Source organism: Neophocaena asiaeorientalis, unplaced genomic scaffold, assembly GCF_003031525.2.
Source record: "Neophocaena asiaeorientalis asiaeorientalis breed wild unplaced genomic scaffold, Neophocaena_asiaeorientalis_V1.1 scaffold31, whole genome shotgun sequence".
NCBI lineage: Eukaryota > Metazoa > Chordata > Mammalia > Artiodactyla > Phocoenidae > Neophocaena > Neophocaena asiaeorientalis.
The window spans coordinates 905,461-930,990 of record NW_020175320.1 but is presented as its reverse complement, the minus strand read 5'-3'; the positions used below and the strand labels follow the sequence as shown (position 1 = coordinate 930,990).

At 53.6% G+C, this 25,530-nt stretch overlaps 1 protein-coding gene across 4 annotated transcripts in view; it reads left to right on the top strand.

The window, feature by feature from the left end:
• The window catches only part of COL13A1 (collagen type XIII alpha 1 chain), a 278,117-nt gene that overhangs the window by 126,392 nt on the left and 126,195 nt on the right, over positions 1-25,530 (top strand). For 2 of the 4 annotated variants that reach the window (XM_024765523.1, XM_024765522.1), the window contains exons 1-2: positions 6,022-6,306; positions 6,738-6,835. The exons of the other annotated variants lie outside the window; for them this stretch is intronic. In XM_024765523.1, coding sequence (XP_024621291.1) covers positions 6,791-6,835 — 45 coding nt within the window. In that variant the 5' untranslated portion in view covers positions 6,022-6,306; positions 6,738-6,790. Of the gene's footprint in view, positions 1-6,021; positions 6,307-6,737; positions 6,836-25,530 lie in introns of those variants that run through there. 4 annotated transcript variants of the gene reach the window in all.

Genomic DNA, 25,530 nt, shown 5'->3' with positions numbered 1-25,530 from the left:
CAGGTTCATAGGTAGGTCCCTCCCCGACAAGAATCTGGGCTTGGCCAGGTGACTTGTTTTGGCCAACAAGACAGTTAGCAAGTGTCACACAAGCAGAGGCATCATAAACACTTGCCACTGGCACTTGAAATCTCCCTTTGAAAGCCAGCCACCATGCTATAAAGAAGCTCAGGATAGACTGTGGGATGATGAGAGGCCACCTAGAGTGGCCCCATGGGGATGAGAGGCCATCTGGAATGTTCCAACCCCAGCCAAGCTCCCAGCCAAACTTCCACAACACAGCCTCATGTGTGACCTCAGCTATGTTACTTGGAACAGAAGAACCACTCCACTGAGCACTATCAACTCACAGAATTGTGAGAAATAAGAAATCATTCTGTTGAAGGAACTAAGGCTTGGGGCCATCTGTGATGCTGCTATAGATGCCTGAAATACTGTCCTGGTTACTGCACTATTTCTCCTAGGCACGGTTGGGATCCTGACCATTCAGAAGCATGCACACGTTCTCATATACACATCTCGACCAAAGCAGATTGTACACGGGTAGGTCAGCACACACCCATTCTGGGCACATATACGTACGGGTGCACATCCTCATCCACGCACACGCTGGGGGTGGCTTGGAGACAGCCCAGTTGTACTGTGGGGCAGCTCTGGTCACCCACAGCATTTGCACTCCCCTGCATGTACATCCTTGTACGTGTGTGCAGAAATGTGCATGATCTCATGTACCAAAGCACAGGAGCAGAAAAAGGCAAGTACACACAGTGAGACCCTAGGTTGAGGGAGCTGGTGGGGGGAGGGGTGTCACACCCCAGCACATATGCACACAATCATTCATGGCCTGAAACCATAAGTATCCAAACTCCTCCAAGTGAACAGGGTCCCCCAGCGTTTTCATCAGTGTAGCCTCTGCACTTGGCTCTGCTCTCTACTTAATGAGAGAGTTTGTTTTGGCCCCAGTTAACAAGGCTCCCAGGGCCTCCTGGGCAGGCTGGCCCTCCCCCGCACATCTGCAGCCCCTGCCCCTCGACACCCATCCTCAGCTCTGCAGAGTCACAGCCCGTGAGCTGATTGGCGTGGCTGTGTGGGAGGGAAGTCGGGACTCAGGAAAAGGCATTTCCAAATATCCTATCTGCAACTCCAAGCAGGGGCCTCGGGCTGGCCCCCAAAACCCCAGTGCACTCTCCTCAGAGACACTGCATGCTACTGTCCTCTAATATGGGGCAAACTAATTTAATCTCAGAGCCTGTACAAGGGCGAGATTGAGAGCTTGAGCCCCAGAGAATGCCTGCCTTGCTCACCTTATTTCTACTCCAGGCCTGGCCTTGGTTCATTCTCTTTGGGATCCCCATCTGGTGCAGGTCAGTACCTCCCGACACCCAGCACAGGGGCAAAGCCTCTTCAGTGGCTCCCCTTTGCCCTCAGGACAAAGTCCAAATCCTCTGTCCTCCTCAGCCCCTGCCCACCTCTTCAGCAGAAGCCCCCACCCTGTCCCTTTGCACTCCACATTTCAGCCTCAGTGAACCACTGACAATTTCCCCCAAACACCACACACTTTCTCCCCTCCAGGCTTTTGTACAGGTAGGTTCCCCTGTTTGGTACGCCCTCCCTGCACCCCTTTATCTGATTAACTCTGCTCATCCTTCAGGTCTCATCCCCTGAGCACCCTCTCTGTCCGGCATTGTAGCTCTTATCCCTGTCGGCCTCCACCATTAGTCTGCCTTGTTCACCACTGTGTCCCCAGCACCAGCACAGGGCTTGGCAAGTGCTCCATAAATATTTGCTGAAGGGATGAATGTTTGAGTTAGGAAGACCCTTATATATCCCAGTTCCCCTTGCCTTCCCTTGCCCATCAGTTTCTAAATCTTACAAAAAAGGAAGTAGATGCCCAGGTTAATGGAGCTGAGAGAGAACCAGAACTAGAATCCATCCATCCATCCATTCATTCATTTGCTCATTCACTCATTCAAACCACCATTTCTTGGGCATCTACACTGTGCTGAGTACTGAGCATACAGAGATAAATACGGTCATCCTGATCTCTAGAAACTCATAGCCTAGGGGAGGGAAAAGACACAGGTCACAGTTAGGACGTGATTTAGCCTACACAAGACAGACTAGGATAACAGTGGCTCAAATGAAGTAAGTTACTTCACTCGTGTGAAAGTCTAGGCTTGTCTGTCACCTCAACTCCGCAAAGTCACCAGGGGCCCAGGCTCCTTCTATCTTGTTGCTCACTACATGCAGGAGTCAGAAACAGAGCTGAGAAGCAGGGCTGTGATGCCCATGATCATAAAGCCTGGGAGAGAAATAAGGAACAGGGAGTCTGCAGTGTATGGGAGAGATTATGGTAGGTTCCCAGGCCAGGCCTCCTTGGGTGAGGTTTCCCAGTTGGGGCTACTGTGTGGGAGAGTTGGACCTGTTTAGAGGACTGGGCATGGGGCAGGCAGCAGAGCAGAGAAATCCAAAAGGAAGGACGTATCTGAAAGAAACTAAGCAGGTGGAATCTACGGAATGTGATCCCAATTGGATGAAGTGGGTAAGGGTGAGGGAAGAGGTGAACATCCAGCCTGAGCCTCAGGACGATGCCTATGCCACAGACCAAGGGAATGAAAGCCAGGCAGTGCCAGGGGAAGCTGACTGTGAGGTGAGGTGGTGGGGGAGGAGAGCACCGAACAGAGCTGCCAGAGGCAGCTGGAGACACGGGTGAGAAGTGCTGGGAGATGTGGGCTGTGGGTTTGCATGGGAAAGTCATCATCAGAGATGGAAACGAGCTCAGGAGGGACAAGTTCCCCCACTGTCCTGTGTGCAGTGCAGTGACCTTCTGACCTTGGATGTACATCCCAGTCCCTTGAGGAGCTTCCATAAGCAGGATGGGAACCTGGGCTTCCCTGTGCCCCTACTCCCACCACAGAGATTCTGACTCAGTAAGGTGGAGTGAGGCCCTCTCTGTGGCTCTGGCTTCTTTTACTTGCAGGAGAAGAAACCCAACTCACACCGGCTTGAGCAAAAACGAGTCCTGTAATTGCAGAGTGCAGGCGTCGATGAGTTTCGGCACAGTTTGATCCAAGGGTTTAAATACTGTCTTCATGACTCGGTGTCTCCGCCTCTGCTTGCCTCCTGTGTTGGTTTCATTCTCAGGCAGGATCTTTAAGAACACAGGCAAGTTGCCCACTGCGGTAGTTGTTACTCTTTCAGAAAGCCCTTTGCAAAGAAATAGCATTCCCTTCTCAATCATTCCAGCCTGATTCTCCTTAGCCTGAACTGGGCCACATACCCATCTTGGGCCCAATCACTGTAGCCAGGGGAGATGGAGATGCTAATTGGTTAGGTTAGTTCACATACCCTAGAGCCAGGTATGGGGTCAACCCCACTAGAGCCACAGGGACTCAACTTGGAGCGATTGGCAGGATTTTAAGGTACAGAGAGCAGGTGAGTGAAGGATGGACTTCACTGGCAGAGGGACCAGCATGAGCAAATATGTGGAAGCAGAAAAACACAGAAAATACTTTAGGAACAATACAGCTTGTGTGTGCAGGGACATTTTTTCTTAGCTTTACATTCTGGCACCCAAGAGTATCTGTTTTTATCTAGGAGTAGAATCATGACCACAGATTAAAGTCAAACTCTTTGGGTTAGCACTGAAAGTCTATCTTCTTGCTACAAGCAAGAAATTCTGTTTTCTAGAGATGTTAACTCCAACATTGACAGAACATTGATCCACCATTGACAGAGAATTCCCGAGTTTCTGTGACCCCAGAGCCCCCTGGATGCCTCAGGGTTCAGGCATGTCATTTCTTTCTCTCTTTTTTTTTTTATAAATTTATCTTAATTATTTATTTTTGGCTGCGTTGGGTCTTCGTTGCTGCGCACGGGCTTTCTCTAGTTGCAGCGAGCGGGGACTATTCTTCTTGTGGTGCGTGGGCTTCTCATTGTGGTGGCCTCTCTTGTTGCGGAGCACGGGCTCTAGGCACACAGGCTTCAGTAGTTGTGGCACGCAGGCTCAGTAGTTGTGGCTCACGGGCTCTAGAGTGCAGGCTCAGGAGTTGTGGCGCGCGGGCTTAGTTGCTCCGCAGCATGTGGGATCTTCCCGGACCAGGGCTCGAACCCGTGTCCCCTGCATTGGCAGGTGGACTCTTAACTACTGCGCCAGCAGGGAAGCCACCAGACATGTCACTTCTGATGCAAGGGTCAGGCTAGTACTGCTGCACCCTCCCCCTTCAGCTCCCAATCACAGAGGATGCTGTAGCCCCAAATCTTTTAGGTTTCACTGCCGTAGCATTCCTGAGGGTCCCAAAGTCTTAAAAGGGAAAAGATCAGCTTGTGGAATAAGGAAGGAATTAAACTACCCTCCTAGTTTAATTCCTCCATTCCCGCTACCCTTGCCGGGTGTGTGGGGGGGATGTGAAGGTGGAGCCAAATCAAAGTCCCTGGATCCCAGGGCTTGTACCTCTCAGTGCAGAAATTCTCTGGCGTCCCCTGGTGGTCATCAACACCACTGTGTTCTCTCAAGGATTACTCTCTACAGCTCAATTGAGATATCCTTCACAGGGTAAGGAAACAGGCACGCTTACCCAATGTCCCGTGTCAAGGAAATGCTAGAGCTGGAGCTGACCCAGAGCTCCTGGCCACCAGTCCTTTCCGCAGCATCACTTTCTATCCCTGTAGTCCTCCCTAGTGGCTAACTGACCTGGCAGGCAATGTTGTAACATTTATTATTTATGATATAAGTACTATGTTGCTATGTTACTCTATTAAATATGCCACACTCTGAGGTGTGCTGTGATACTGGATTATATATTAAGCCTGATCAGGTCAATATATAAAACGTGAAATTGGCAACCCTGTTATTATAAAATGGAATCACAGAAACACCCCTGTCACCCTACCCACCTCAGTTTTACATTTCAGGGACCAGCCTTTTATGCCCTACCCCGCCCCCGCACTGTTCCTGGGAAGTAGGCTTTCTCCATAAACTCTGTCTCATCACCTCATTCGCAGGAATGTCAAGAGGTGCGAGGAGATAAAGTCTCCTGGGATACAAATGTTACTTAAAATGGGAGAGATGACAAGAGAAGAGAGGAAACTACAAAATGCCCTTCAGGCAGCATTCTCAACTGGAGCATAGGAAATGACAGCAGGAGGGAGCAGAGGAGAGAACTGCTCACCTTTAATGGCTGTGATGTTTGGGGCAGGTTGGTCTGACAGCGGAGGGCTGGAACAGGTCTCAGGTCAATGGCAGACAAGAAGAGGAGGCATGAGGACTGGCAGGCGGCAGGACTGCCTGGCCCATTGGATACTCTGGAATAAGCCTCTGCTCAGTTTTTTTTCACCTGTACCTTATGTCTTGGTCCTAAAAGAGAGACAAGGGCACCAGTTCTGCTACCCCGCTGGAGGGCTGACTTTTCACACTGGAGTAAAAATGCGGTTGGAGAAATGAGCCCCACCCAAGGCGCCGGGGCAGCTGCAGGACGTGGGAGGTATGGAGACCAAGGTGGGGCTGGTTTGGGTAGGAAGAGAGAGGATGAGACAGGACAGGGATGCCCAATGGCAGCTGAAGGGATTCAGATAGTCCTGCTCGGGAGATAAAGACACATCTAGACGCCTGACAGTAACTCAGCCGGGCTCCTTGGAGGATCCCAAAGGCTGGCTTTGCCAACTTGTTAGAAAGCGGAGTGATGCCTGGACCCATGACTTACGAGGAAAGCAAAGAGGGCCCTCAGTGTGAATTCGGAGAAAGGGAGAGAAGTGAAGCCCCAGCTCCACTCCACACCCCCTTCCTGTCTATAAATAACCCCAAGTGTCGCTTCAAAGGGGACAGGGAGCGCGAGAGAGGGGCTCCCAGGGCCGGTGGGTGGGGGCAGCGGGCGCTGCAGACCACGCCCCCCACCCCGGGCGAGTTTGCATAAATAAACAAATCCAAGCCGTCGGCCCTGCAGGAGGTGGAGGAGGAGCGGGGAGGAGGAGAAGGGAGCGGGGCGGGAGAGATTAGTTTGGGAAGTAGCACGGATTGCTCATCCGATCCGTGCAGCCGCAGCTAGTGTGTCAAGTTACAGAGGCGCCGGAATCGGCCCCAGCGCTCCTCGGCAGCGGCCACGACCCACCTCTGCCCGTGGGGCCCTCCACGTGCACCCCTTCGCCCCGGGACTGAAACTGGCTCGCCCGGGAGACGGGAGACACCAAGAAGGACAGACGGCGCAGAACCAACTCCAGGACTCTGCAGATACTTGAAGGGAAAGACGGGGCGGAAAGGAGAGCCGGCCAGATTCCCCTAACTTTCCTGGACTTGGAACGTTCTTCGAAGTAACTTCTTTTTCTTACCTGGGTGTACCCCAATTACTGCTGGTTGCGTTTTTTCGGCTTTCCCCCTCCAGCTGCTATTTTTTCCATCCTCTTTGCCGGGAGCCAAGGATAGGGACATTTTCCAGCGACACAAGCCCTTTCCCCCTGCCCCGCAGCTTGGATCGCGCCTTTGGACAGCGGCTCTCGCCTTTATTTATTCTATTTATTTATTTATTGGTTCTCAATACGCGAGGGGATGGTAGCAGAGCGCTCCCGCAAAGCGACAGCCGCCGGTGCCCGCGGCCCTGGGGAGCTGGACACGCCCGGGACGGTGGCGCTGGCGGTGGCGCCGGCGGAGCGCTGCGCGCGGCTGCCGAGCCCGGGGTCGTGCGGGCTACTGGCGCTGGCCCTCTGCTCGCTGACGCTCAGCCTGCTCGCCCACTTTCGGACAGCCGAGCTGCAGGCCCGGGTGCAGCGCCTGGAAGCAGACCGTGGGGAGCAGCAAATGGAGCCGGCTATTTTGGGACGAGTCAACCAACTGCTGGATGAGGTCTGTGCTCTTTGTTGCTGCCTTTTATCCCTCCCCGCGGCGCCCCCTCGCGCAGCCTCCAAACTGAACCAGCCAGTGCCCGTGGGCTCTTGCTCTTTCCGCCGCTACGTGCGTCCCGGTCTCGCACCAGTTGTCTGCGGGAGGGGTGGGGGCAGGGATGGACGCCGCCCTGCAGGGTGCCAGGAAGACCCGGGCGACTAGCGCGGGACCCGTCAGCTCCAGCCTCTGGCAGGCGTCTCCCGCGTTCCGCGCCGGAATCGCCCTGAGCGCGCGGGGCAGGTGGTGGAAGGCAAGGCGCGGAGGCGCGCAAAGGCGGCCAGGCGCCACTTCTCCCTCCCGGCACCCCGCCAGGGTGTTGAGAGAGCCGCCCAGCGCCCACGCGGTGGGACTTGAGCCCGATGGCCGGGGGCGAGGCTTGCTGGGCCCCCGCGGCCCTCCCCATCTATCCCTCGACGATCAGTGCTGCCTTTTATTGCCATGTTCCTTTGGGAAGAGAGAGGGAGTGAGTTATCCAAGGGTCTGAGGGGGACAGGGAGGCAGTCCTTGCAAGGGGTGGTGTCCTGGTCCCTGCCCAGAACGCTAGGGCCCAGGTGTTGGTCGTTCTGGTTCTGCTGTCCTTGGGCATGAATAAGCGCTTACCCTCTTGTTCTGAAGCTGGGTTTCTTGTCCCTGGTTCCCTGGAATGGTCCCCAACATTTTGTGTCGGTGTGTCTTTCTGGGAAAAGGATGCTGAGCTTTTTCCCATTTCCAAAATGTCCTTGAACCCAAGTGTATTAGAAGCCACTAGTGTCTCTTAGCCAGGGCAATCTCGGGACTTCATGAAAAGACCACAGGAAGTAGGGACATACGGTCTCATTAGTGCCACCAGAGTAAAGGCTGGGCCAGGAGACCGTGAGGCCTGGTGACTTCTGAGAATCTGGACAGCACAGGGATCCAGGGCCCGGATGAAGGGGAGGACCCACAGGTAAAGGCCACAGCAGTCTGAGAAGAACTCTTGGAACAGGCTGGCCGTGGACGGTTTCCGAGGGGAAGAGCTGGGAGGGGACCTCTGACTTAGTAGGAGGTGGTATGGAACAGTGAAAAGCAGGAGGTGGAGCCCAGCAGGCCTGGTTTTTGTCCCCACTCTGCTACTGAAGCTGTGCAACTTGGGGTAAATACCCTAACCCCTCTGAGTTCCAATCTACCATCGAAGCGGGGGTGAGGACGGCAAGCATCAGAACCCAGCACTAACTGCAGTGGGTGCCGATGGTGCCCCAGTTCCCCACAGCCAGGCTCTTCTTGGGCGCCTCCACCAGCCAAAGGCTGCTCCTTGCCAAAGTAGGTCTCCAGGGTGATCACGGAGAGCGAGGTCAGAGGGCCAGAGCAGACAGGGTGGTCATAGGACAAGTTTACTGATGCCAGAGGTGCACCCATGACTGCTACTTTCAGCTCATTCCCACGCCCCACCGGGCCTCAGGGAAGCTGGTGGGCTCTGTCAGGCCACCCAAGGTCCCCCGGGACTCCGAGGGAAGCCTCTGGACTCAGCAGTGCCGGCAGGCGGCCTTTGCCGGCTAGTTGACAGTGCACGTGGGACTGCTGGGTGGTGGAGAGGGTGTCAGGACAGTGAGGGCTGCCCCAGGGATCCCTGGGGCCCTGGCTGCTGAAGGACAAACATCTGACCCTGGATGTTCCGCTCAGTTCCTCTCTGCATCCTCTCCCCTTCCTGGCCCCTCCTGCTGGCCAGGGCATGCCCAGCCCTTTCCCAGATCTTGGCTTCCTCTGCTTAAGACTTAGCCAGGCCAAGCATCATACTCGCAGGGCCTTGGGGCTGACAGTGTTATTATCTGCCAGGCTGAGTCCTCCTCTCCAAATTCCTACTGACTTCTAGACCCCCATTTTACAGATGGGGAAACTAAGGCCCAGAGAGGGGCAGTAGGTTACCCAGAGTCATGTGGCAAGATCCAGGACTGGAACCTAAGCTTCCAGTGACCCCGCCTCCAGTGCCCTCCCCACTCTGCCCGCCACCTTCCTTTGTTCATCCTCATCCACTCATTCGGCAATTGAACCTGAGAGCCAGCTGTGGGTCAGGCATTGTGGGGGCACACTTCCGCCCTTTGGAACTTACAGGCAAATAGGACACTGAGAAGAGAATGGGCAGTGACCATGTCGTGTGAAAAAAGCTACGATAATGGAAGCAGAGGAGATCTGGGGAATGGATTACCATGCAGCTACCCGATGGCAGGGGCTTCCTGGGAAAGTGATTTTCAAGTGAAGACTTAAAGAGTGAATAGGAGTTCTCCAGGCAAATGGGGATGAGTACAGGGCAAAGGGAACAACTTCTGGAAGCCGAAAGCCAGAGGGAGGGGTTTGCCTTGGGGAACTGGGTGGTGGAAGATATGGCTGGAGAGAGACAGGCAGCCTAGGTCAAGAGGGGCCTTAGAGGCAGTTCATTCTTTGTAAGAGCACTGGAGAGCCGTGGAAGGGTCTTGAGGAAGGCAGCGACGTACACAGAATGAGTGGAAGAGCAGGGCAGAGCAGGGGGGCCAAACGAGAGGCTAGTGCAGCCAGAGGGGACTGTGACCTGGTCAGGGGCACTAGTGGAGACAGGGGAATGAATGGAAATGGCAGCCACAGTGGTGGGACCTGAGATCAGTAGCAGAGGGCGTTGGGACCAGAGGGAGGGAGCAGTCCTGTGGGTAGAGGGGGCAGGTGGTCTAGTCTGTATGGTGATAACCCCAGGAGGCCTCCCCTGGACGGGGCCTGCAGTCCAGTGGCTCCGGAAGGGACACTCTAAGGTCTGCCCTGTCCAGTACGGTAACCATTAGTCACATGTCACTCATTATATTTAAATTAAATAAAATCTAAAATGTAGTTACTTGGTTACATTAGCCATCTTTCAAAGGTACCTGTAGCTAGTGGCCACCAGATAGACAGCGCAGCCATAGAACATGCACGTCACCGCAGAAAGGTCCACGGGATGATGCCGTGCTAGGAGCAGGCAGCTTCTGGGCCATCAGAGGTGTTCAGGAGCAACTGGAGGCCCTTCCTCCACCCCTTCCTTTCCTAGGTCTGTTCTCCCAGATCAGAGCAAAGGGCAAAGGTGAGGAAGGGTGAGGAGAGAAGTGAGAACTGGGGCCAGTGGAAACCCCCGGGTGAGAAGGCCTGGCAGAGGAGAGAGAGGGAATGGTTTTGTTGCAGAATGATTCTGTGAAATGGACATGCAGAGGGTTCGTGCCTGCGAGGGGCACAAAGGCACCCCATGTGCCAGGATTCTAGCTGGGCTTTGCCAGCCGTGTGGCCTTAGGTAAGCTGTGCCCTGCACCTGCACCTCAGATTCCTTCTCTGTAAAGGTCTGGAGAGCTCCTGGGGATCCGGGGCAGGCAGTGCATCCCGGAGCAGGTGATCCCGGGGCCACTCCCTGAAGGGTGGAGGCAGGGCATCGGGCAGAGCGATCCTGGGGAGGCACACAGCCTGGGCAAAGGCCTGGAGGCAGGAATCCACGGGCACATGCACACCACTCATCCCAGTGGGGAAAGCTGCATGCTGGGGGCAGAGGCTGTGACTGTGAGACAGGAGGAAGAGGGAGCTGGCAGGCCAGGCTGAGGGTACCCAGCAGGGAGAAGAGGCTGGAATGAGGTGAGCTGGGGCTGATGTGAGCACAGGCCCAGATCTGAGTGGCTGAGCCACTGGGAGGGGTGGGTCAGGGCCAGGAGAGGAGCATGGGGGCAGGAAGCCAGCTCAGGGGAGCTGGGAGTGTGGCTTCCAGGCCTCAGCTCCAGCTGTTCCCCCATCAGCGCCTCTCTCCTGGTCTGGGACCCTTAATGAGCGCTCCAGCTGCCTGTTACTTGATTTGCTTGCTGTAAAAAAAGAAACTGGAATGGCCCAAATGGAGGAAATCAGATGTCACCTGGGGCTGGGCAGACGGTGTGCGGTGGTAGAGAAGAGGGTGGAATTTAAACTTGCCAGATCCATTTTGCAGGCCAAGGGGGAGCAAGGGGTGTCAGCAGCCTCCTTCAGGGTGGACGTTGAGGGATGCCAGGCAGACTCCCCATCCCCAACAGCAAGAGTAACAGCAGCTGTAATAGGAGTGTCCCGCATTTATAGGGTATGTACAGAGGAGGGTATGTACAGGTAAGCTGTGCCCTGCACCTGCACCTCAGATTCCTTCTCTGTAAAGGTCTGGAGAGCTCCTGGGGATCCGGGGCAGGCAGTGCATCCCGGAGCAGGTGATCCCGGGGCCAACAGCAAGAGTAACAGCAGCTGTAATAGGAGTGTCCCGCATTTATAGGGTATGTACAATGGCCCAGTGCTACATGTATTATCTCTTTCACTCCTCACGACTTCCCTAAGGATTGATACTCTCATTACCCCATTTTATAGCTGAGAAAACTGATGTCACTCTACCTCCATCTCACTATCTGTGATCCAGTCCTTTGGGTGTTGAGGGCATTTTCCACCCCAAGAAACCCCTGGGCGAGGAAGTGGTTGAAACTTCCAAGCTAAAACGTTGAGGGAACCCCAGGCAGACTCCCTCATCCCTAAAAATAACAATAGCAACCATTGTAACGGGAATGTTTTACATTTATAGAGTGTGTACAGGAGCCCCTTACTGCGCTCTTTCCAGGAGCATTTGGAGGAGGGATCAGAGCAGTGGCTGAGAGATTGGGGCTCTGGATGGGGTCCTCTAGGATTGAGGACAGGAGCAGGTTCTTAAAGGGAGAGTGTGTGAATGGTGGGGTGTGGGCCTGTGTAGAGTGTCCTGTGTACATCACAGCTGCCTGGACCTCAGTTAATGGACAGAGCTTAGTTCCAGGTGCCCTCAGATGCAGCCAGTGCTCCACTGAGTCAATCCTAATACTACTCCTCTTTCCACACTATGAGTAAATGACTAGTCTTATGGGGAATTAATAGAGGGAAGATCCTCAGAGACCCTTGAGTCCAGTCCCCTCACTCTACTGATGAGAAAACAGGTCCAAAGCTGCACACCAGGTATCAGAGTAGCTGGAGGTAGGACCTCTGTCTCCATCAGTCACCTCTCCTCCACACCACACCTTCTCCTTTCTGGACAGTAGTAATTGTCTGGCCAAGTGGTGGCCAAGACAAGGCAAGTGTACACTCCACTCTCCACTTCTTGGCCCTCAGCAGACATTATTAATCGATTGCTGCACACTTTTCACAGCTTCGGAATCCTTTTCAACACTGTTCCAGGAAATTGCTACCCAGCTAGCAAGAGTTGAGGTTCAAGATAAAGAGCTATTTCCTAACTCTAATTAATTTTTTAAAATACAGAGCAATATTTACCATAGATAAAACTAGGAAGAGCTGTTAAAGTTTTATTGCTTCACCAAAGGCCTTAAACCTAGCAAGTAGCTCCAAACCAGACTGAGGACCTCATTAAGTAGCCAGCCTTCATAAGAAGATGGTGAGAAAAAGTCAAAGCATGTGAAGCAGTATGCCGTCTGCCTTATGCACAGTTTCACAGTTTGACACCCTCAGAAAGATGCCTTTTCCCCTTATTCCTAATCATTCCAGACTTGCCCCAGTGCCCTCTGGAAAGTCTTCCCAAACCACCCCGACCCCAAATAGGCCCTCTCCCTGCTCCAACTTCCTGCAGAACTGCCTGGCCATGCCGAGCATCTAGCTCAGAGAAGGAAAATAGGGCACGTGCTGACTTTTCTTACCCGAGAACCACGGCAGGCATTACTAATCACTCAGCCCATGCCCCGTGAGTCTACCTAGGCCTCAGAATCTTTCTCGACACAGCTCTCCAGGCTGCCGCTCCCAGTCTATTAGAGTCAATGCACAAGATAAAAATCTATCTGCCAACCACGGCTCAGTTTCAAACACATTGTGCAGTGTGCCCTCCTCGCCATTGCCGTTAAACGTCTCGTCTCTCCATTTGACCCCATACAACCCAGTGGCAGGGATAGGAGGTCACTGGTCTCTGAGTCCTTGGCTGAGTCTTGCCTGGGGCTTTGCACAAAGTAGGCAGCCCTCAGCGATTAGTTGCTGATTTAAGGTCCCACTGCTGGAGGCCAGTGAAGCCGTCTCAGTCAGCTGTCCTCCGCCCACTGCCCTCAACCCAGACCCAGCTGTCTGCTCAGCATTTGCTCAGGGGGTGTGCCTTGGAGCTGGGTGTTTCGCAGCAATCAGTAGAGGATGAAATGATTAACTCCTCTTCAGTCAGAGCTGCAACCCCTGGTCCTGGCTGAGAGTGGGGGTAGCTCAGTGTGATGTGTGCCCACCTGTACAGAGCAGCTAGGAGCATCCGTCCCCTCCCATCCCCTACTCCCAAGGGTCAGGAGCTTTGTCTTCACCTGCCCAGGCTGCCTGGCATGTTTTTGGTTGGAGCAAAACAGTAAAGTGGGCAAGCCCACAGCACCTCTGCTGCTAAATAGTTGTGTGACCTGAGTCTCTGTGTCCTGATCTGCAAAATGGGGATAACATCCTCCTCATAGAGTTGGTGCAAGATTCAGTTAATAGCAACTGTAACCGTTACGACCTCCCTCATCAGTGGTGGAGATAAAATGAGGCTGTATCATGTCTACAACTTTTATTAATAGCTAATATTTATTAAGCAGTATCCAAAGAGCTTTATATCTATTAATTCGGTTAATTCTCACAATAATCCTATGAAGTGGTTATACTTTTACTCTTCCCTTCTTACGGAAGAGAACGCAGAGGCCCAGAGAAGGTGCATAACTTTCCCAAGGTCACACAGCTAGTAAGTAGCAGAGCCAGGTCTTGAACCCGGGCAGTCTGGCCCCAGAGCTGGCATTCAGAGCCACATGTGTATACAATCTGTATAGAGTACCACATTTCACTGTCAGCTGAGGCAGGTCACATAGGCCAGGGCTAGGGACCTGTTTAGTTCAGTCTGATTCAGCTCCCACAGAGGTGGCATTTACCGAACTGACTTGGCATCAGCTCACATTACCATCTTTGTTGTAAGAATGGAGCTGAGAATGCCTTTTGATACAGCAGGCCTTGGTGATGAGGACCCTTAGAAAGTCCCTGTCCAGCCTTGGCTACCAGAATGTTTGGGCTTCCAGGAGGGGTGAGTTGGGTCTTGTCTCTTGGACGTTGAACTGTCCTCTAGGAAGCTTAGCCCCAAATCTGGCGTTCACCCCACGGCAGAGCAGAGTCCTTCGGGCAGAAGGTTTTCCATAAGCTCCAGTCTCAGCTCTGTTTCGTCACCCTGCCCTTGCTTTTCTTTCTCTCTCTTCTGTCCTGCTGCTTTGCTGTATAATGTGTGTCTATCTGTGTGCCTCTGTAGCTGCCTGAGTGTCCCCTTTTGGAGCAAAATAGGGATAAAAGTTCTATAGTAACTAAACTTTTTTAAGTGACTCTCCCCTCCTTCTCTCATGTCTGCACACCCTCAAAGGCCTGTCCCTGGACTGGTGATGGGCAGGCTGCATAGTGGCACCGGCGGAACTTTAAAACACACCAAAGCTGACCTCCTTCCCCAAACCCTGATGTGAATCCCCGTGGGTAGGGTCTGGCAGTAGGTTGTTTAACAAACTCCACAGCTCACAGTACTTGAGACAGAGACAGAGACTGTATCTGTTCCCCTGAGCCAGGAGCATCCTGTGCAGTTTGCCCCAGGCCCCTCGCCTGAGTCCTGAGCAGCGCTTCAGGGGCTGATGGTGGCAGTATCAGCAGTAATGGCAGTAATGAGGGTCACGATGAGATGTCAATGAAAGTCCTACTGTACGCTGCACAGTTTGAAAGTAGGGGTTGGTTAAAGAAGCGAAAGCAGTGGGATTTATTTTTTTGGAGCGGGGTTGTTGGGTTTGGGTTTTGGTCTTGGTTTTTCAAAAAATAAAATCAACTTTGCCCTCCAGAAGAAAGGAGGTTTCAGCAGAAGCCTTAGGAATCCTTCTCCCACCTCTTTTGGTTGGATTCTGTCCCTCCCAGAAGCAGTTCTTTTTTTTTTTATTCAAAGTCACAAAAATTATAATCATCCCCATCAGTTCACTCAGTCCCATGTAATTAATTTTTTTCTCATCTTGATCTTTTGTTAACACTTTTATGAGTTCATCAGTTTTCCGTTAGAGTTCTGAAAATGCTTATTCATTCAGTTCAGCAGTATAGTCAGTTACCAGAAACCTGTGCTTGTCAGAGTCTTTTCCACGAATTCCTTGAAGATGAAACGCTTTTATAGGAACATTTTTGCAAAAGCATCAGAGTACACCCAGAACTGTCTGTAAATGACAAAAGACTTAAAAATGACCACGGTTAAAGATTTGATGAAAGTTCATAATGATGCAATTGACAAGGAAATTTAGTTATTTCTGAGATATACATTTTAAAATAATAACTAGAATTATGACTTATAACATTATACCAGAACATATAAGATTTTTAGGAATTTCATGTAATGTCTGAAACATTTATATTCAGAAGCAGTCTTGTTGAGTCCTCCGTAAGGAAAGGAAGTCAGCAGTTTCCTCCAAGGGAAACTGAGGCCCGGGTGTGGGGAGGGGCTGGGAGGGCTGGGGCAGGCTGGGGTCCCAGCTGCTTGGCAGGCAGGCCCCAGCAGCAGAGGCATGCGGACACTCCCTGCTCCTCTGCAGGCCTCCTGCCCTGGGTGTGGGCCTCCCTGCAGAAAACTCTCTGTGGCCCAAAGGGCGGGAATGGGCCTGCTGGCAGTGGGGACTCCTCTGAGCCTTCAAAGAGTGAGGGCAAGCCGAGCACAAAGGGGCGGAACTGCCTGCCTGAGAGGCTGGGCACAGCCTTTCCAGGGGACACTGGGCCCCTGTCTCCCCTCCTGGAGGCTATTGTGGGTTTTCCTGAAGTCCCGCATGGCTGGAGTCCACACGGGCTGGGCCTCCTCAGCCCCCTTTCCTCTCCTGTCACCCATCCCCAGCCTCCCAGGCCTCCTCCATGCCCGCAGTCCAAAGCGAAGTCTCTGTCTTTCCTTAGTTCAGGCATTTCCCGCTGTGGGCAGGTCACCCGGTCTACCTGCCCCCACGCCCGCCCCCCCGCCAGGAGGCTCATTCCTACCTGTTCTTTTCACGTGGCATGCAGAATCCCAGTTCCCCAACCAGGGGTGGAACCCGTGCCCCTTGCAAGGGGAGCACAGAGTCTTAACCACTGGGCCGCCAGAGGAGTCCCCTACCTGTTCTTTCAGTTCAGCAGGGAAGGCCCTGCTGCCCCCAGAGGACACATCTTCCCCCCATAGGCTGTCACAGGGCCTGGGATTCTGCCATCCAAGGGACTTTACACCCGCAGTCACCTCTTATGCTGCAGATGACCCATGAAGGTGCCTCTTAAGCCATCACTTGGAGGTTTTCTGCAACAGGTCATGCTCTGACAAGGTGGCCTGTAAGGCAGGACAGGAAGGGTGACCTCTGGGGACAGGGATGCAGAAAGGTGCATGAGCTGGGGCTTTTCCAGGGACAGGCTTAGCGACTTCCCTGTGAGCTGGCACTGAGGTTTCCCAGGGGTAGGGGGAGACTCGGTGACATGGTGGGGGAGGGTGGTCCTGCCACCTCTAGCGTCTCCCCACTCCACGAACTCAGAATGTTAGAAAGAAAGAAGTTATGTGCTAAAAGGAATCCCCAACAGCACCTCTGATTCTCAGGCTTACACTCCCTCAGTGACGGGGAGATCACTGCCTTATGCAGCTGGATGTTCCATGATTAGACAGCTCTGGCTGTAACGTTGTATGTGGTCTTCATCTCGTCAGAGCTCCAGACCCATTCTACACCTGTCATCCCACTCCTCCAGCATGTCTTGACAGCACCTCACGTTCAGTGTCTCTAAGCTGAGCAGGAAGTCTGGCCCTCCCCAGAACCTCTGCATGCCCAGCACTGGCGTCCAACTGCATTGATTCCATGTCCTACCGACTGCACCTTGTCGGCCTCCCACAAACCTGTCTTCTTCTTTGTCTCACTGCCTGCACCTCCCTACCTGAGCTACCCTTGGGTCCCCCAGGCCACAGCAGGAGCCTCCTAACTCATTTACCCCCGTTCACCCTGCCCTGCTCTCTTCATCATCCACATGGCAGCCAGGGTAATCTTTCAAAAACTCTAAATTTGATCACCACATTTCCCTGATTACAGAGACTTCCTGTTGCTTCCTAATATGGTCCATGAGGCCTGCAGGATGGGGCCCTTGCCACCCTCTCTAGCCTCATGGCTCTCCTCCGCTCACTTTTGAAGTCTAGCCAAATGACTGTACACGGTCATGGCTAAGAGCACAGACTCTGGAGCCGGATTGCCGGGTTCAAGTCCAGCTCTGCTAATTACCGGCTGTGTGACACTGGGCAAGTTGTTTAACCCCTTTGTGCTTTGGGTTGTATCTCTATAAAATGGGGTGATGATGATAAGAGTATCTCCATCTTATGAGTGTTGTTTTTAGGATTAAAAAAAGTTAAAATGAGTGCTTTGAGCAGTGCCTGTCTCTCCAGTAATAGATGTTGCAATCTCTCGAAAAGAGCCCACCTCCCCTCACCCCCACCCGCACAGGCACAGGCATACAGAGAGGGTCATGGGCTCAGAGCCAGGCTCAAATCCTGCCTCTGCCCTTCTTGGCTGTGTGCAAGTTAATTCACCTGTCTCTGTCTCAGTTTCCGCGTTCATGAATGGGCTGCTGTGAGTGCTGAGTGAGTAAATATGTGCAATACTCCTACCTGGTTCACTAGAAGCACCGTATTACATCAGGTCTTAGCGCGTTTCCCCTGTATCTGGGCCCCTCCCCTGGTCAGTTGCTGCGCATCCTCAGATGTCAGATCAGCTGTCACTTCCCCACGAAGAACCAACCTAGTCGGTACCCCAGGACTGGCTCTCAGCACCTGGCTCCCGCTGGCCAGAGCTCTGATGACAGTGGCTGCTTCACGTTGATGTGTGTGGTTTGGAGACTCTTATGTGCCCCTCCCTAGAGAGTAAACTCCATGAGGACAGCCTCCATGTCTGCTCCGCTCACATGTGGGTCCCCGGCACTTTGCGTGGCCCTGCTGACATAGGTGCTCGATACCCATTTGTGGAAGGGAAGGGAGTGGGGGAGAGGCTCTGATTTCCGTCCCAGCACTCTTGCCCCCAGCCCCTCCCCACTCCACTGTGGGGGACCCTGCTTCATCCTGCCCTGGGTCCATGGATGACCTCCGAGCCCCTGAAACCGGAGGTCCTAGGCCCCATGCTAACCTGGCTCCCACCCACGTCTGCACAGTCCAGGGCCCAGCTCCTTTCTCCCTGGCAGCAGCAGAGACTTAGTTTAGCTGGAAGAACTTTCTCATATGAAGGCTAGAAAGTTCACACAGGGACAGGCGCCTCCTTCCCCAATTTTCTGATCTGCAGAGCCTGGAGCAATATCTCTCCGTGGTTCTGGTGAAGCAGGGTGGCAAAGGCAGCTCGTGGCATCTGGAGGATCCTCCAGCCCTGTTTCATGGCCCTGGGAGTCTATGATCAGACGCCAAGTCCGTTGCACAAAGAGAACGGGGAGCGGGGGAGGGAGGGAGAAGACAGTTCCTCAGGCCCCCCACGGCAACCTGTCCGGCCCCCAGCACACAGGCTCCCGGAGCAGACGGGGCAAGTCCAGTTCTGGTGGGGGTGGGTTGAGCGTCTCCATTTCCTCCGCTTCGATTTCACTCGGCTCGGCTGCCTGCACTCCGGGGCATGCAGCCACACACAGGCCTGTCCCCTTAACAAAACCCATCTGTCCCTCTCCTGCAGTCCCTGGGATTCGGCCCACAGAGCTAGCACTGTGCAGCCCTGGCCCTGCCTCCATGCCTTTGCTTTTCTCCCTGGATTGCCCTCCCCCACCCTCATCTCCATCGATCTGAATTCTGCCCAAGCCCAGGCCAAAGCCCACCTGGGACCACAGGGATAGATCCTAGCGGGGGACAGGCCTAAAAGTAAGTAATTTGGTTCAAGTGTGGCTCAGAGACACCAGACCAGGCCCTTCCCTCAAAGGGCCAGCTCAGTCTCCAGTGGGGCACCAGCCCAGTAGCAGCTATGGCACAGGGCAATGAGAAAGCTCCAGCAGCTGGAATGGAGCACCCACTGTGTGCCAGCATTGTGATCAGATTGGCACAGGGGCCAGAGCTTTGCCCAGCATGGTCATTTCAATGGGCAACTCCTTCCTTCAACTTCTGGTTCTTGTGGTCAAAAGGCAGGGTTGTAGACAGGACCCTCCATCACCCTCTCCTTTGTGGGAAGAGGGGGTCTGAGTTTCCCAGGAGGGGGAGGGGCGTGACCACATGTCGGCAGCAGTGCATGAGGCCAGGCCAGCCTCACTGTGGCAGGTGGAAGGAGGCAGGCCTGGCACCAGCTCAAGAGAGAAGTAGCCTTCATCTGGCCGCTCAGAAAAACAGGCTGGCACAGCAGGTGCTCACCCTTCTTCACATCTGGACCCCTCTTTTTGTTTTCTGATCTCATCTCATTTTACCCCTCCAGCTGTCCAGCATGGTCCAGTGGATAACTAATAGTATTCCTATTTTATGGATGAGGAAACCAAGGCCCAGAGGGGTTACATCTCTCTCTTAATACACAGTTAGTGGGAATGCTAGGACTAGACCCCAAGGTCCTGGCACTCCCAAAGATAGCTCAAGCGTGTATCCATATTGCCGAGCTCCCCATGGAGTGATGCTTCATCAGGATTTGGGGGCCAGCTGTGCTAACCCAAAAGAGAGTCCCACCACAGCCTCCAAGGGCAGGTGGGTTCTAATAGGAGTCATACACTAATATCAAAAATTAACTATTAAATGCTAAAGCACTTAGCCCTGTGCCTGGTATATACTGCTCTATATGTGTAGCTACTGAATATTATTATTAATATTAACTCCTATTTAATAATTCCAGCTGGTAAGTGCTTCATGGCTTCCAAGGCACTTTCCACGGCAACACTTAAGAGGTTGGCAGGTGGGTAATATCCCCATTTTGCAGATTCTCCGAGAGGGCAGGTGCCAGGCTCAAGGTCATGGCTGTGGAGTGAGGAGCTCACCTGGCCTCTGCTATGGGCTCCCTCCTCACACCACAACTTGGACCCACCCGCATATTACAGGGGCGCAGGTTGAGCCTGAGCCCTTTAAGAGGCCTGTGGCTGAGCGTGGGGAGGGAGTGGGCCCTAAACCCCAGGCCAGGCCGGAGCTGCATTCTCTGGGGAGAGTAAGTGGCCACTTGGCATTTTCCCTTTGATACTGATACAGGCATTTTAATAGCTGCAATGATCAGGCTGGTGGTATTTCAGCTCTGGCTGTGTGGGGCATTCCAGGAGGCCCTGGCTTGCAGCAGGGGTGAAGCAGTAAGGCTTTTCTGTCCAGGGCCGCTGGAGGTCCACCCCAGGGCCTCAGAAAGTTTTACACCTGGCCCTGAGCCTCAGCCTGGGGATTTCAAACCAAGGGTCTCAAACTCTGATGCCTAAGGGGGCCAGGCTGGTGACCTAAGTCGGTGAGACTGGCCGGGGGTGGGGTGGTACTCTGGGTAGCTGGACAGCACATGCCCACCTAAAAGGGGCAGCCGTCACTCAGCACCACCCGATTGTTACCACAGCCCAGTGTTGCCGGATCTTCCCATTTACAAGAGAGATCAGAAATCTAGACCTACATGACATCTCCTAAGCAACAAATATTTATTGCGCACCTACCATGTGCCAGGCCATGTTGTAGGCACTGAGGATATAGCAATGAATGAAACAGATCAAAATATTCATGTCCTTGTGGAACTTGCTTTCTAGGGATGGAGGCAATAAGCAATATAAATAAGCCAACAACAACAACAGAATCTGAAGGAGAAAATAAAGCAAGGAGGAAGGCTAGCAAGTATTTTGCAGAAGGGCGCTAGGGACCGGGGTGGGGGTGGGGGCCTCATGGAGAGCGAGCCAGGTGGAAGGAGGGTAAGAGCCTGGTGGGAGTGGTCCAGGGGAGAGCAGGCGAGACACCCTCCTTCAGGGAGTTTTTCTAGGAAAAGAGTTATACAGAGTCCATGAGGATTTTTCATTTATTTTTTATGGTGGGAGGAAGAGCAGCATGTTTGCATAAAGATTGCATCAGGGGTGGGCAAGCGACCACTAAATCCCACTGGAAGGCTGTTTTTGTAAGTACGTTTTTATGGGAACACAGCCGTGCTTATTCTGCTTTTCGCCTACGACAGTAGAGCTGAATGGTTGTGACAGAGATCATGTGGCTCACACAGCCTAAAATATTTACTAGCTGGCCCTTCACAGAAAACCTTTGCTGACCCCCGGTGTAAGTGACCCAGGATAAGGGTGGGAGGGGGGGACTTGCCTGCGTGCTGGTGGAGGGTTGGCCTAACCTGAGAGCACAGATGCAGGTGGGCGGGTGTGCCTTGGGGCGGGAGCCTCTGGAAGGGCTCTTCTGTTGCTTCTGTTTTCGCGGTCATCAGGTGACAGTGACATTGGGGTTGGGGAGACAGAAGGTGTGAGAACTACTAGGACAGTGAGATGGAGGGACTGGGGTATGCTTGCTGGGCTTTCCTCTGAGATAATGATCGTGAATGAAGTGAGGCCGGTCAGCAAGGCTGGGCACTTTCCCCAGCTTCATCTGCTGCTTGGGTGCCGGAGTGGGGTAGGTGGAAACGTTGCATCTACCAGGTTTGTGGCTTGGCCCAGAGCATGTGCTGAAGGGGAAGGGCGTCAAGACAGCCGAGGGTGGAGCCTGGGGAGTGATTATAGTCGCCACAGAATTAGAGCTGAGAAGGAGGGAAGTGAAACGTGGCAGGCGAGGAACAGTGGAAAGGTGAAAGGACCCATGGATTGAAGGACCAGGGGCTGGAAGGATCCCTGGGGTTGAGTATTAGAAGGAATGAGCTGCAGACGAGGGTCAGTGGGTGGGGCTGAGGCCCAGACTCTCAAAGGGCTGCGATGATGTTCCGATTTAATGCTTTTCAAAGATAAACACTGGGCGGGCCAAGAGAACACACCCACACCCTGAACGTAGCCAGTTTCACACCTCTGTGTCCCCAGTAGCTTTGCCCCCTCACATGTCTCCTGCCCCTCCTGATGGATGCTCCTGATTCCCGGATCTACCGTTCTCACCCAGGCCTCTTTCCTGAGTGCTGGAGCCACATGTGCCCCTCCCACCTGGACCCTTCCACTAACTCAGCTTGTCCTCAACCAAAGTCATCACCTTCCACAAGCCTGCCCTCGCCCATGTCCTTTCTCCATGGGGGCATCTCGGCCACCCACAGCAGAGCCCGGACCCTACCCCCTCACCAAGTCCACCCCATGCTCTGTCCATTTTTCCTCATGCGTACCCCTTCCGTCGCCCGCCTCTCTCCGTTGTGCTGCCAGGCCATAGCCTGGACCCCTAGCATCTCTTGGTTGGGTGGGTGACTGACAGCCTTCAGAGAGGAGCCTCAGCCTCCAACCTTCTCACTGTCCTTGTCTGTTCTCAGCATGCTGCTGGAGGGCCCTTATACCAGCCAAATTTGACCATGTGCCTCCTCTGCTTCAAACCCTTGCTTGGCTCCTTCGGTCTGGACCCTTACCTGGGCACACAGGCCCCCATCACCCACTCAGCATTCAGAGTCTGCAGTCAGCTGGACACTTCTCAACGTGCTTTTCCCACGTGAGGCACAAGCCCCTTTGCCGATGGGGATGGTGTCTTGTTCTCCATTTTGCAGTCTCTCAATTAGTAGGAGCTCCATGTATATGGGATGAATTGAACAAAAATACCGAACTTGAAGGTGGAAGACCTGGAATTTAAGCTCTCTGTGGCTTACCTGTTCAAGGCAATTCCCCTTTGCTCTCTGAGTCTCAGTTTCCTTTATGGTAAACTGGGGCTGATTTGTGGCCTGCCTATTGCACAGGGCGCCGGTGAGGGTCAAGTGAAGGCTCAGGGAATGTGAAAGTCACTCCAGGTTTGCCTGAAGCAGAGGTTTGTGAGCAAGAGGCTTATCCGATCAACATTGGAGAGGGCGAGGGAGGCAGGGTGGGCAGAGGGTTGAGCCGTGACGCGGTCACGACAGAGGCCTCAGCTGGTGCCGTGGGGCTCTGCAGCTCATCCTGAATTGAGGCCTAGGGACCAGGCGGTGTCTATGAGTAATTGGATGCGGGTTGCCAGGGGAGTGGACGTGACCCTGGTCAAGGCAACCGCTTAAGGTGAGAGTGGTTCCTAGAGAGGAGCTCAGCCGTCAGCAGCCAGCATACCTGGCACTAAGGGTGAGTCCTGACCCTCTCCTGACTGGGAGACCCGGATGGCTCACCACAGCATCTGTACTAGCTCTAGATTTTTATGGCTGTCAGTAAGCCATGGACATGTCAGGAATCTGTGTGCTGCTAAATTCAAACTCTCTGCCCATCCTTCCTTCCTCACCCGAGTCCCTCCTGGCACACTGTCCCCTATCCTCCTCCTCAAACACTCAGCACACAGTCCCGTCTCTGAACCTTCACTTCTGCTGTTCCTTCTGCCTGGAACACGCTTCCTCCACATCTCTCTACGACTCATTTCCTTACTTCTGCCAGCTCTCTGCTCAAACGTCCCCCGCACAGAGAACTTCCCTGACCCCCGAGTTTAAAATACCACCTTCCGTCACTCTCCGTTCCCCTTACCCTGCTTTATTTTTCTTTGTAGTGCTTATTGCTGCCTGGGTTATATATTCGTTTCTCTATTCATTGTCTGTCTCCTCCACTGGCACATAAGCCCCTTGAAGAGCCCACAGGTTGTTGGTGGGAAGGGATGTGGAAGCAGGTATGTACAGTCCCTTCCTTGGAAAGTGGTACTAGTGAGCTAGGCTCAGAGCTGGGCATCACAGGGCCTTCCACCAGACCTTGTCCTGGGATGTCCTTGGTTTGCCCGGTGGCCACTCTGTGCCCACCTCGATAGTCATCCACCTAGTATTTGTGTGCCAGCCTCCCTTTCTGAGTGACGGTCTCCCCTTTGGGACATTCCTCGCTTTCTCCTCCTGCTGTGTGTTTTGACCTCCAGCCCGCTTCTGCTCTCCCCTCAACACTGTCGATCTGCCCCTCCCCCAACACACACACACACAGACACACACACACGCACACAGGCACACACACACAGTGGCTGAGCTCCCTCTTCCAGGGGGGTTTGTACACACCCTTCTCCAGCAGGATGGAGTAGACTTTATATCAAAAGGCCTGAGTTCTCATCCCACATCCACCACATACTGGTTGTATGACCTTGGGCAAGTCACTCAGCCTCTCTGAGCCTCACTTTCCTTCAGCAAGAAGTGAGGTCACTATTTAACCTACCTTAGAGTTTGATTATGAAAAATAGATGTGATTCCCTGTAAAAGCACCCAGCTTAGCGCCAGGACACAGTGGGTGCTCAGCAGACATTAGTTTGATGTGAATCCTCAGGAAGCTTTCCTGACCGTCCCTCTCCACCGCCAAACCAGAGGTGACACCAAGTCCTATGACACCTTCCACGTGACTTCCTTTACCTTTCACCCTGAGTGGCAGAACTCCACAGTAGTGGGAAGCCATGTGATGGGGAAATGCTTGCGGGGAGCCAGCCGGCCTCCTAACCGGTTGACAGGTCAGGGTGGGGACCACAGTGCACAGGAGAGCCAGTCACAGCCAGCCACACAGTACAGGCCCCATGGGCCCAGATCTTCCAGTTTTTCAAGAGAAGTTAGAAACACAGACTTTCATGTGAAATCAGCCTCTTCAAAACACTGGGGACAAATTCAATGAAAAAAAAATCACTGGGGGAACCAAATAAAAATACATCTAGGGCTTCCCTGGTGGCGCAGTGGTTGAGAGTCCGCCTGCCGATGCAGGGGACGCGGGTTCGTGCCCCGGTCCGGGAAGATCCCACGTGCCGCGGAGCAGCTGGGCCCATGAGCCATGGCCGCTGAGCCTGCGCGTCTGGAGCCTGTGCTCTGCAACGGGAGAGGCCACAGCAGTGAGAGGCCCGCGTACCGCAAAAAAAAACCAAAAACAAAAAACATCTAAAGGCCAATTTGGCTCTGGGACCACCAGCTTCTAACTGCAGCACTAGCTTCAGAGAGAGGGGGGTCCAGATCTCAGCCTTCCTCCCCTGTGACCTCGGCCAGATTAGTCTCTTCTCTGTGCCCAGGTCCCTCACCTAGAAAACGAGTGTAATAATAGCTAACATTTATTGATGTCTCCTGAGCACCTTTCTTTCTATGCACCAACTTCTTTGATCCTCTCAGTAACCAACAAGGTCAGAACTGTTATCAGCTCAGGGACCAAGAACTGCTAGGATCCCAGGCGGTCTGACCCAGAGGCACACCTGTTAACCTCTGTCTTCCCCCCATCTCACCCCGCAATCCCCTCCCTCAGTGGTGGTGAGGACCGAGGCGCTCAGCGCCCTGCCCTTTCCAGGTGTCAGGGCTGGCAGGTGTGTACCTGTCATCGGTTCATCTCCACGGATGTGGCAGCTCCTTGAGGGCCCTGCCCTCAGTCTTCTCGTTGCCGCATCTTTGGGGCCTTCCAGATTGGCCCAAGGATAGGCAAGCTGGTGAGAAAGGGCTCTGATGGAGGGACAGAGGGCCTGCCTGTACCTGCCTCTGTGAGCAACATCAGAAGAAAAGAGGTCACTGTCCCTGCCCCCGGGATCCATAGGTGCCCAGAGCTAGACAGGAAACAATTAGCAGAGAGCCAAGAAGAGCAGGTCGTTGTGCCCGTGAGCTGCAGGAAGGCCACACTGCTTTATAGGGTCCTATGCTCGAGTTAATTTCCTTCAGAGCTCTCCGAAGACATCAGACCCTGAGGTTACCAAGACGGGACCTCTCCGTCTGCTTCTGATTATCCAGATGCCTGGTGGC